General features: G+C 42.3%; 1 protein-coding gene across 1 annotated transcript in view; it reads right to left on the reverse strand.

Annotated features, from left to right (window-relative positions):
* NPL (N-acetylneuraminate pyruvate lyase) overlaps positions 1 to 12,910 on the reverse strand; it is a 24,688-nt gene that overhangs the window by 7,296 nt on the left and 4,482 nt on the right. The window contains exons 2-8 of the mRNA XM_011361204.2: positions 9,560 to 9,633; positions 7,859 to 7,946; positions 6,096 to 6,153; positions 4,546 to 4,621; positions 2,883 to 2,975; positions 1,987 to 2,135; positions 1,815 to 1,861 (exon numbers count right to left, since the gene is read on the reverse strand). Of these exons, the coding sequence (XP_011359506.1) occupies positions 1,815 to 1,861; positions 1,987 to 2,135; positions 2,883 to 2,975; positions 4,546 to 4,621; positions 6,096 to 6,153; positions 7,859 to 7,946; positions 9,560 to 9,633 (585 nt within the window). The remainder of the gene's footprint in view (positions 1 to 1,814; positions 1,862 to 1,986; positions 2,136 to 2,882; positions 2,976 to 4,545; positions 4,622 to 6,095; positions 6,154 to 7,858; positions 7,947 to 9,559; positions 9,634 to 12,910) is intronic.

The following is a 12,910-nucleotide window of genomic DNA, read 5'->3' on the forward strand; positions in this document are numbered from 1 at the left end:
GTGCCTATTATATTCTAGGTGCTTGACATAAATCTCGTCTCATCTTCTCAAAGCCCTGCAAAGTTGGCCTGGTTCCTTCTTCTCTGTGAAGAAACTGTGGCTCGAAGAAGGGCCACAGAGTCATCACAAAGACCTTCCATCACTTCATGCTGCCATCTATTACGATTCAACAAAAATGAAGTGAGAATAAGTCATTTGATCTGAAAAAATGTTCTAGCAGACTTTAAAATAAAGCTCTAACTTTACCAATAAAGAAATATCTTAGACTAATTGCTGAATTCTTAGAGAAACCAGAAAGATAGAAGGTTAAATAAATTCATGACAAGGATGTTTCCCCAGCTGCTAATGACTTCCTATATAGTAAGACAGTATCAGAAAACATATTTATCTTGATGTACCAAGAACAGAATGGTCTTCATATATGTAGACCCTGGAGTCAACAGCAAGGGATGCCAAGAACGTGAAGTTCATATTATACTCCGGTAATAAAGTAAGGAAAACAAAATATAATAGCTGAGAAAAGTCACTTGTAGGTGTGAAGCACCCCTAAGTTGCAACATGTACATAAACGAGTGAGGAGTTTCAGAATACCCAGGGGTCTTAGGTGTGTCCTCAGTTAGACAGAGAGAAATATGATTATAATTAAAAAGACACAAGGTCTAACCAAGTGTACTTTGCTTATAAATTATGTTGACAATTAAAATTTCTGGTATGGAGGCCAAAAAACAAGAGTCAAAAAAGTTAAAATTTCCTGGGGGGGAAAAAAGGTTCTATGGCTAGCAAATGCAGAAAGCCAGGTTTCCTCGATAGAAATGTCCCTCCAGCCCACCCAGGCTTGGTGAACAAGCCATTAAGGCTTTCCAACTGATGTCTAGATGCATTAAATTTAAAAAATATCATACACATACAAAAACACTTTCCAACTGAAATCACTCTTTATCAAGAACCTGCTCTTTAAGACATGTCATGACTGTTATTTTTCTTCCCCTGTACTTTTCCTACTGGGAAGAAATGCCCTTTCAGTTAGAGCAAGCATTTAAATCTGTATGCAGGCACATTCCCAATGAACTAGGTTAACATGTGCAGTGGCCATGCTAATCGAATTACCTGCTTTCCCTAAGCCTACTGATGAGTAGGCATCAGGCCACGTGATTCTACTTTCCTGGCTGCAGCAGATAGGACCTTAGGTGGACATCTGACGAGGCAGAACTGCCTAGTGACATCCTGAGATACCATGTTTGGGCAGCCATGATTGATCATGTGCATGCGGAAGCAGAGAAAGCCCGTCTGGAGAGAAGGAAGGAAGGGTGAAATAAAGAGTAGTACAGACAGATGCAGAGGTGAGCGTCTCCACAGGACCATAGATGGAGAACACGTCGCCTTGACTGTCGAGAGCTTTGTAGTTCTATATTCTCATCTTCTCTTAGGCCTGGCTGCTCTTCTTCCTTTTGGGTTTTAGGTAATTTCTTAGTCTTTTGAAATAACCCCCCCCTAGTTCATATAAGCTGGTTCAAATGGGATTCTATTATGTGTGATCAAATAATTCCTGACCGAAAAATTCTGTGCATGCTTTCAGCACCAGTGTCTCAACTCGAACTGCAATAGAAGCTTCTGATAACAATGACTGAGTTGCTAAGCCCTACGTAATTTTCTTTCACTGAAAGAATGTGGGGAAGAAAGACAACTTCTATAGCAAAGATGTACATGCAAGAAGTGTAACTATTTTGGTAATCATTGCCTCTTATGGGGGGGGTACTTTTTAAAAATAACCATTTATACATTTATAACTATTGGGAAAAATGAGTCCAACTTACCTGCCCACTGCTCCAGTTGCTCCCATCACCAGAGCACTCAACAGTTGCTAATCAGAAACAGACAAAGAATATTCATTTTTATGAACGAGAGAGAAAATGCTACTACATAAGCAGCTCCATAAATAGTTCTGGAGGGAAACTAACCTGTGGGATACACCGAGGAGTGACTTACCTCATCCACACCAAAAAGGAAAGCAAATTGGCGCTGGCGGTTCTGATCAACACACTGACCGAAGTCTAAGAGATCCGTGTCACTAAATTTCAGCCCTTGGAAGGTGGGGATCTTCTCCTGAATCCCATCCAACAACTCCTCGGCACGAACTGCTCAAAACAGTAAATGCTTCGTTAATCTGCACATCTCCAGAAAATATCAAATAACATCTAATCGAGCCTGCACATCTGCACTGAGCTGCCAAGGGCTGTTCTCAGCTGGAACTGACTGCAGGTTGGACATAACCACTTGCCCTCGCCTTGTAGCTCCTATGTACTCATCAAATTATAGCCCCGAGCCTTCAGTTCCTTGAAGACTATGGATGGATATTTATAAAGAACTATTTCCATTTTTTTTCCTTTTAAGAAAGTTAGAAAGGAATGAGATTAAAAAAAAAATCTCCTAAAATTTTTCACCTAATTGTGACAATTTTCCTGTTGGAGAAGTAATAACAAAAGAAAAGCTAGAAGAAAAGTGCGAAAAAGCCAGAGTATCTTTTTATGTGTCAGGCACTGAGAATACTGTAGGGCACAAAGCAGACACAGTCCTTTTCCCAGTGGGGCTTACAGGCTGTGTCTTCCCATGTGAAGGAGGGGTGTGTGTGATGGACACAGGGTGTCTGCTAGAGTGCCTATGGGCCAACTCTTACACTCAACTTCCATTATAAGGTGGTGTCGATGATCGATAAATGCTGACTCCTTTAAGATAAGAGGTACTTATTTTGGAGCATCTGAAACCATCTAGTCAACGGTGTTATGCTTTTATGACATGGGGTGGGTGGGAAGGAATAGGGCTCCTTAGTGCAATAGGGTAAGATGTGGGGTAGGGGAAGAACTATGGAAAGAAGCAGTACTTACTCTTCACTCCTGTCAAGGCAGGAATGTGGTAGTAATAAAATGGCAGTGCTGGGGCAGCAGCAGCCACCTCCTTTAGGAAATTAACCAGGACATCTGAAAGAGCAGCAGGAAAAGTCATTATGTGAACACAGGTAAAACACTGGCTTTCCCTAACGGATGAACCGTCTATTGAAATGCAGCCATCCTTTCCAGAAGCTGAAAATTCTTGGTTGGCCATTCTTACCATCCCTGAGATTACTACTGCCATGTCTTTGCAACTCACTTCATTCAAAGTTTTATTTTTCTTTCTGTAGAAAGGCCAAAATGATATGATCTCTTTCTTACCATGCTAAAGTACTATTAAAAAACTGGTGTGAATCTTTCCACCTATTAAGAAGAGTTCATGAAATAGTCTTATAAAAACCAGATACCTATCAAGTAGGACTCTTGTTCTTTTACCACGGAGGGGTTAAGTGTGGTCGGTGAACAACAAGGAATTGCATTAGGATCAGAATAAGAGAGTTGTAACTGAGAAAATCCTACAACAAAAAGATAATCAACATCTGGTCAAAGACGGACAAGCAGAAGCACATTTCACAAGAATTCAATCCTTTTGGGGAGAAATCCAGATACATCAGAAGAGAGCTCACTCTAGTTTACTGAGGAATTGGGACTTTCTACATCATCCAGTGTGAACTCCAACTTCAATAACACTGCAGATGATAAATAAACCTAGCAGAATTGTTTGCCTTTTCCACGCCACTGGATAGAGGGAGAGACAGTCTTACGTTCTTCAGCTGAATACTGTGATGCTGTGTTCTCTCTGTGATAAATATTTCTGACAAAATTATTATGTTTAACTTGTTGTTTTTCCTTTGTCTTTTGAAAAAGTATCATGTAAAAATTTTTAAAGCCATGTAGAAAAAAATACTTTAATATGCTCAATTTAAATTTCTTAAGTAGCAGTATTTAAACCACTTATCATATTAACAACTGTTTTCTCTCTACCAATAATAGGTGATATTTCATGATAATTTCGACCCATTATATATTTAGTTACACATTTATTTAATCATGCATACAAATAACATCTTGTCTGTTTTTAATCCTTCTAAAATTTTATTTCCTTTTTTTGCCAATCAAAAGGATTAAAAGGACTCAGTATACTTGGAAACCACAAACAGTTTCCATAGAGAAAGCAGAGGAGAAAGCAATAACTTGATATTCGGGAAAACAATAGATGTTTCTGTGAAATTTCTTTTCAAATTCATCACTCACTCAACCTTGAATGGAACCTGTAGTCTCAAAATGCTCAGCACTTCTATTCCTCTTGAGAAAAATGGTCCCACGCTTTACCATGTGACTCTGACACTGCGCACAACTGATAGGACAAGGGGTGGACGCCTGACCCAAACAGGCACCTACAGGTTGACCTGGTTGTGGGGAGGCGGGGTTGGGAGATGATCTAATCAGATAACTTGGCAAAAGAGCTGAAATCCTTTCAAGAAGTATTTTCTTTTATGGATCCAGGGAGGCCAAATATTCTCGACAGCTCTGTGCCACCGTAACTTCAGGCCTCCAGTCCTTAAAACTTTACTTTCATGAGTTAAATATAATCATTGTGAATGAAGGCAAAAAGAAGTGGATCATGTGAGGCGCTGCTCATTTAAAGGTCTCTACTTACCTTTGTTCCATGGCTTGAGAAAGAAAGGTGCAATGACAGCGATGCCATCTGCTCCTATTTCTGCTGCATGTTTGGCCTTTAAAAGAAGAAAGAAGACCAGTACGGATCTGGTCACAATTCTGATGTGTGTAGGTGCAGGGCTGCCCCACTCCAACGAGCAATTCTTTGACACTAGCTGGGTGTCCTACGATTCAACTCAACTCTAACACTACCTACTTGGACAGAGAGTCAGATTCCACAGATTTAAGGTTCAGTCCCCTTCCCCTGCCCCCACTTCAGATGCCAGTGGTAAGCCTAGGTTGTCACCTGTGCTTTTGACCCACTGGCTATAGATTAGGCAATTCCAACAACTCCTCCTTGGGTAGATAAATTTCGCTCAGGACTCAGAGAAACCTTTTACTTACTAGATTATCAGTTTATTGCAAAAGGATATAATTTAGAAACAGCAAGAAGAGAGCTTCCAGGTTGGTGAACAGGTGGAGATTCGGAGAGGGGAAAGCCATGGGGAAAGGGTCTGCAGCGTCCACACCCTCTCCTAACGCAAGCACAACACCCTCTGCAAATCTCCACCTGTTCACCAACCCAGAAGCTCTCCGAACCCGGCCCTTTTGGATTTTTATGGAGGCATAATTTCATAGGCACGATTGACTAAATCATTGGCCATTGGTGACTAATTAACTCAAGCCTCCCTCTCCCCAGAGATTGGGTTGAGGGGATTGGGACTGACAGTTCCAATCCTTAAATCAAGTAAATCACTTGGTTGGTTCTCCCATCCTCAGGTGCTTTCCAAACTCACTCATTAACATAACAAGAGACACCTTTATTGTTCTCATCACAGGAAATTCCAAGGGTTTTAGAGGCTTTGTGCCGGAAACAGACCAAATATAGCAATCCCTCCTAACTCACTTGACTGGTTTATTTCACTTAATATAATGTCTTCGGTAAGGGTCATCCATATTGTAGCTATGACAGGAGGAATTTCCTTCCTTTTTAAGGCTGAACAATAACCCACTGTATGTATGTACCACATCTGGTTGATCCTTTCATCCTTAGATGGGCATTTGGGCTGATTCCTCCTCTCGGCTATTGTACGTAGTGCTGCTATGAACTTGGGGGCGGGCCGTCTTCTGGGTTTCAGTTCTCTTTCACTCTCTGGCAGCAATTCTCAATCTTTACCCCTCGTGTCTGAAACCCATCTTCCATCTCCTCTATGCCCAGCAGATGGCCTTGCTTTTTATTTCCTAGAGGAAACTGAGGTTGGTTCGAATTCTGCTCCTTACCTGCAAACTTAGCCACCTCTAAAGCCACCCTTACTTTGCTCAGAGGAAGAGGCGCTTCCATCTCCTATTCAAAGCTCTGCTATGGTGGCCATCACTTCGGGCTACTCTATGGCTCTGTGCCTGCTTCTAGATGATGAGCTCCCTGAGGTCCCACACCTTGTATTCTCCAGCACAGCATCCAATATGTAGCGAAAATGGTACTGATTTTAACTTCAGTATAAAAATGGAGACCCCTCGAGTGATCTCTCCCAGATGGACCTACGTGCCTACCAGTTCTTGTGACTCCTTCAGGCTCAGTGCTCCTACATGGATTACCACCTGATCCAACCTACAAAAGAGAAAACACTGTTGCATCACTTGAAGTTTATGGAAGGCGGTATCATCCTGGTTTGTGCTGGCTTTAGCAGTTACCTAATATCTCATTAATCTCAATCTCAAAAGACTTAAATTCTATAGTCTGCTGTTTAAATTAATCTAATTATGGGTTTTTGTTTTGTTTTGTTTTGTTTTTTAAAAAGAATGTCCAGGGAATAAAACTTAAAGTTCAACTAAGCAGTAAAATTTGAAACCAGTAACTGGTTAATCAACATTTGAGTACTTGTTTTGACAAGGCGTTGTAGATGTTGTACTGGATGTACGTAAAGATAGGTGTAAAAATGAGGAATTTTTTTTGTTGTCGTTAGAGGTAAAAAGTTTCCTCAAAGAGTACAACCAGGAACCAGCCATGTGAGAAATGAATTCATGGTAAAAAGCTTTTTCCTATCTCATAAGTCCTCAGAATTTGGCCATAAGTGAGGTTTTCTCCGAGACTCCAGTGTTCACCTTTGGAGGTGCTCCACATGGCCCCATGGGAAGAGGCCCCAGTTAGACTGGTCTTCTCAGGGTAGGATTAGTAAGACTTAGCTGTGAATCCAGGCGACCTAGCGGGCATTCTGAGGGACCCTGAATGACACAGATCTCATCCTCACAGGGAGGGACACACATTCCCCTTTAGGCCCAATCATTGAGTCTTCCATTGATCCTTGACTTGTTATATCTTAGGAAGATGGGACCTAGCTGGGAAGTAATACAATCAGGTTGGAATTTTTAAAGGATATTAGAAGACTTGTGACAGGACAAAAGAAGCCGACTGTCCTGTTTCGCTCTGACCAGCAGCTTTATTACATGACCTCCTCATACCTTTCACTGCCCCATGGGGCGTACCCCCTAGTTTTGCTTCCACCTATGATACCGTCAATCATTCCCTCCTCTGATCCCTGTTTCTACTACTTATCAGAAGGATCTGAACGTTAGTTTTCACGAGGCAACATCTCCATTGGACGGTAAGCAATGGGGGCAGACACCTGCTTTACATCTCCGGTGCCAGCACAGCACGTACATAACACGACGACATAACAGACAACAAATAAAACATGGTTACTTGAATATGCTTATTGAAATGATACCATCCAATTTGTTTTACCATGGCCTGAATGTTATAACAAAAACATCATCACACTGAAGTTGAGAGGACGCAGAAAGTTCAGTAAGACAGTAAGAGGAAGCACCACAAAGAGCATGCTGATCATACGCTCATAAAGAAGACCAGAGAGGAAGCACAGAGAAGACCTGGGAGGGAGCAGGGCTGCTGGAAGCATCGCGTATCCACCCCGAGAAGGGAAGGGGTATGAACTGATCATCAGAAGAGCCAGGAGCATAGCAGAATCAGTCACCAGCACCTTCCCCTCTTAGCCCCTCAGGCCAAGGACACATAACTGCGAGGACTGGCCTGGTAGGTAGATGAGCGGCAGTTCCCAGCAACTGCGAGGAAGGCGTGTCTTGCAGTCAGGCTGCCCTTCCACACAGAAAGGAAGGGCACCTCTGCCACGGCTCCTTGCCAAAGTGCCCGGAGCCTCGCGTCCCTGCTCATTTTCCCACAGGCTGGCCTGAGCCTGACTTGTGCCCAGAGGGCATGGAGGCCGTCTCATCTGGGAAGAGCCGCACTGGGTACAGCTCTTGCAGGTGAGTGTTTTCATCCTGGTGGAGCCACTCACTTGTTCCTCCCTTTTGTCACCCACTCCTCTGCGACCTGGCGGCGCTCGGAGACGTTCAGAGACAGGCCTTCTCCCGTTGTGCCATTCACTGTTCCAAACAAAGATTCCGTCAGTGGGACCAACCAATACCTTTTGCCTGTCCTACGCCAACGCTTGGGGGCAGGGTCAGAAACCCCTGCTTAAGAGGAGGTGACAGGGAGAAACGTCAGAGGATGGGTTCAGGGAGGGCAAATGACATGTTTCCATTTTCACCTCAGACTCAGTCCTGTTTGCATCCTCACCTTGGGAGGTTAATTCTGACTTGTAATTACAAATCTGTCATCGTTATCAGGGGCAGAGAGCAAATAGTTGGAATAAAGACAGAGATAATTGCCCATGTTTTAAGCAAATCTCCAAACACACCACCCAGTTCGATATTGGGGCTTGAATGGCAGGAAAACCAACACCAGTACTGGGATGGTGAGGCAGTCATAGGTAGGAGTTATGGGTGAGGACAGTGGTGTACAGTACAGATCTAAAATGGCCTCTGCCATAGGTCGACATGGTAGCACTCTGGGACAATTTATTTTTTTAATGATAATTCATAAGAAAGTACCAGGATGTTAATATTTATTATATCAAGCACTCTTAGATATTCACTTCTTCTCACAACAGCCTCATGAAGTACAAATAATTCTCATTTACAGATGAAGATATGAGGTTCCGAATCACTAAATAATCGAAGTTTGAATCCAGATCTGTGTGATTCCCAAACTTTCCCTTCAACTACAGTCCTCTCTTAATGGATCGTAGGAAGGATGCAGATAGCACTAGGGGACATTACTGGGGCCTAATGCATATGGCAGCACTTTGGGGCTCCAAACACTGAGCTCCAGTTGGGGGGTGAAGAAGAGGGAGGGATGTGAGGCGGAGCAGGAAAGAGTGTTTTTATCACTCTTTTGGGGTCTCGAGACCCCAAGGTTTTCGAGGATGCTCCCTTTGAGGAGGAAGAATCTATCTCCCCACTATGGCTTGGCACTGCAGGGGACACCGAGTGGTTCTGTAATCAGGTTTTGGTTGACATACGGCCTTTTCACAGAAGTTCTAATCTGCTCTGATTATGACCAAGGTGCCTCCAGTTCTGAAGGGGATCCTGTGTCCGCAGAATGACAACCAACCCGAGGCGCTGAGGTCCAGAACACACCAGTGCGGGGAGCGCAACCGCAGATCTCAGGCTTAAAACGTTCAGGGGCTAATTTTTTCATCTCCACCGTCTACGGATAAACGAGGCTAACTTCTAGGCCTGTGATGCCTCTGTGTGCTGCATTCATAGTCTTTCTTACATTTACAATATGAAAAGTCTGGGTGAAGACAGAATAAAGCCCATGCCTAAGAGAGAGGAGCCAGGGATGTGTTGTTACATTACCACTTCTTGGCTGAGTGAACTTGGGCAACCAAATAACATATCTGAACCACAGATTTTCTTCTTGAAATGGAGATACCAATAATACTTTTGCTGTTTTGAAGGCACACCACCAAATTAGATAATCTCTTGTGGTGCTTTTCAGATCTAAAATCGATGAATCTACAAATGCACAACTTTTACATAGCTTAGCCAGACTCAGTCAATGACACTGTGACTTCCTGACTAGTAATCAGGTGAGAGCTACTTTCTAAGGACTGAGCTAGAGATATGTAGAGAAATCTTTAAAGATGACTTACCAAAAATATTCTTTACTCCCTGTTTTTCCACAAGATAATCCACATACTGACCAATTACTGATAAGTTGATTTCTCTAAAAGACAAAGGGAAAAAATGGGAAAATGCATATTTAGTTTCTTTTTAGAATATTATTCAACCAATCCTCAAGTCTACAAACTGCTATTAACAGTTTTTAAAATCCACCTCGTCAGTTTTTGAAATTCTTAGCCTGCTCTGAATAAAGCCCGGTTTTAGTTTTTCTCCTGAGTCTGGTTATTTCTCTACTTAGCCATGTGCGCCTCGCTTATGTGAACGAAACACTATTAGCTATCAACAAAAGATTTACGTTTAATATTTAAAAATCATCACAAGTAATATTTAAAAAGTAGTTACTTTTGTCCTTTTTGGAAAGAGTAATGGTTGGGGTCATGATGAAATGAGAACTTCACATTTTCCACTTGATGAGAAGCGAACGTTTCCTAGGCTTACAAAACAGGAAAATTCAATCTTAATAATTTAAGAATTTTAGCACTTAATATTTGTGATAACAAATGAAGGCTTAAACCCATATGTATTTGCTAGCTTTAAATCAAAGAGGATTAACAGCTGGAAAGGAACTTTGCTGTCAATTTGCCTCTCAAAGTGTGGTCCAAAGAATAGCAGAATCTGTTCTTTGGGGCGTCTATTAGAAACGCAGGGTCCCAGGCTCCACACAGTCCTACCCAGACAGAATCTGCACTGAAACAAGATCCCCATGTGATCTGCATGCACTTCGCAGTGTTGACCTTGTAAGGATCTGATGCTTAAAGCAATAAGAGCCCTTTTCTTTAAAATCACATTATTTTTAAAATCTAGAAACCGACTCAAACACAAAGCGTATAAAGCCACCTGTTCTCTATCAAAATACAGGTGGGGAGGATGGCGGGGTGGAGGGAAAAAACACAAAGGGAAACTGTGGGACAAGTCTGTGTTAAATGCTGCAGAATCTATGGTTAGTTTGCCAAGAACACAAAGTACTACTAGCTGGCTGCCATTTTCATTTTTGTCAGTGTGGCCAGAGAATCCTAATTTAATTTTAACCTTATTAACATACTTTTCTCATTTACTTATTGTATTCCTTAAAAAACAAAAAACAAAACAAAAAATCTGATGCATACAAAAAACAAAGACATCAAAGGGTATGTGTCAAAGGGAATGGACCAAACAGAGACAAAAACAAGGAATGTGCAGGCCATCACTGCCCTCCACATGCAAACGACGACCAGTCTGAGCCTGCTGCTTGAGAACAGCTGCGCTTTAATGTAGGCAGAAAGCCTCCAAAGGGAGCAGACTCCCTCCCAAATGGCTCAGCCCCAATATCATTACTGTATCTGGGTCCAATGAAATGCTCAGTCATTACTGCTGTTATTACTCCTCAGTGATGAAAACCGGAAATACCTCGCATCCTCAGCAAACTTCACGTCTCTGTTATTACGAACATCAATTATTTGTGCCCACCTTCCAGGCTGGAGCGAGAACTTCCTGAAGGCAGGGAGTGTGTCTTTTATATCTTACAATCCCTATTCTGCACCTGGCACAGCATCGATGCTCAACAAAGACTAAGGTTCTGGGAGCTGTGATGCCGGTACTTATGATGGTGATGAAATACCCATGATCTCTGCCTTAAAAACGGCTTATGCTCCCACTAGCACAATGCTTTTAAATTTCACTGTTACATTAACTGAGTGAAGGAGAAAGCGTATATAAATAACTAAAATATTGAGGAAAATGTGAAGGCTATGACTGAGTTAAAAATTAAGTGTCTAGGGGTTCAGAAGAGAGACTGATCATTCTAATTAGGGAAGATAGAGAAGGAGGTAGACCTGGAATAATAAACAGGGTGAAACTCTGTGATTCCCCTTCCTTCTCACATTTTTGAGAGCTGCTATTTGTCTGGCCTATTCTGGGGCCCTCCTCTTTCTAGGGAGTTGGCTGCACCCTAGGGCAGATCCAGGACAGTATGCGAAAGCCACGCTTCCTTCTCCTCCCTCAGTGAACTCTATGCTAGTTTATGGATTTCGCAAGTAGTGTTTCCATCGACACGTGCTCCCCCACCATCTCCCGACTCCTTTAGGCCTTGATGGACAACAGGCTATGACAATCTCACTCAGCTTAGGGTTGCTAATGGGTGGTAGTTATCTGTCCCTTCAAGAAAGCAGTTTGCTGCTGCTTATAAAATGCCCCTAACCTACAAAAATGACACTAATGGTAGAACTTCTAGGGCAGTAGCTCAGTCACCCAAAAATGTCCTCAGATTAAGAGTCTTTGGAACTACCAAATTCTCCTTAGAGAGGTCAGAGGTTTGAAAGGGATGTCCCCAAATGGGTTTCTGTTTACTTTCACGATGTTAAAATTCCTTTTCATGTTAAAAACAGACTATATTTGAAAAGCCAGAAGATCTAACAAGGCCAGCCCTACATCTCCACACAGTACCAACTGGCTGGGAAGCACAGTGGCTATGACCTATGGAGGCACAGAAGCCCCAGGTCACTTCAGGGATTGATCCCTGCCTGACTGCAGGTACAAATTCGCAGCCCTTGGTAGAGATTCTCAGTGGCCCCAGTCACAGGTGAGCCCAGTGAAATCACCTGAAGCTTAACCGTATTTGTGACAAAGGAACCCCAAACAGCAGGGCTAGGGTGGTAACAGGATGACAATTCTCTCTGGGGACTTTGCTCCTTTCCTTGTTTTCCCAGCTACTCTCCTTCCCTATGGGTTCATATTCATTGCTGCAGGCACTGTATCAATTAGCAGCAAGTCACTAGAGGGAACAGAAACAATGAGAAGTAATTATTCTTTTCACTGGCTAGCTGTTTGGGGCTTGGTACTCATAGAAGTGAGGGACGGCCAAGCCAGTTCACTTGTAAAGGCTGGACTGGCTTTCGATTGCATCTTCTCTTCCTCCATGAGCCCCAAGAACACCTGTAAGCGCTGGCCACCTCAGGGGAGAGTGGCCCAGAACCAAATCCCATGCTTGCTGTCGTCATTCTCATACTTAACTCCAATTTAATGTCTTAATTTCAGTTCCCGTGGGTTCAGATTCTTTGCCTAAGGGCCACGATTATTTTTTAAATAAAAGTATTTAACTTTTTTCATATTACAGAAGCGATATAATTTATTTTTGAAAGTACATATAATAAAAAAAAGGAGGAAAAAAACCCAGTCAGGATCTCCCTGGAGATGGTTACTCTTATTAGTTTGATATTTTTCTATTCTCAAATACACAACATAGTATTTTCTTAAATAAATATAGTTATATTATACATTATTGCAATATTTTTTCACTTAGCATTCCAAATTATTTCTCCACATCTTCAGATATTCTGTTCTTA

Source organism: Pteropus vampyrus, unplaced genomic scaffold (genome assembly GCF_000151845.1).
Source record: "Pteropus vampyrus isolate Shadow unplaced genomic scaffold, Pvam_2.0 Scaffold65, whole genome shotgun sequence".
NCBI classification, from domain to species: domain Eukaryota; kingdom Metazoa; phylum Chordata; class Mammalia; order Chiroptera; family Pteropodidae; genus Pteropus; species Pteropus vampyrus.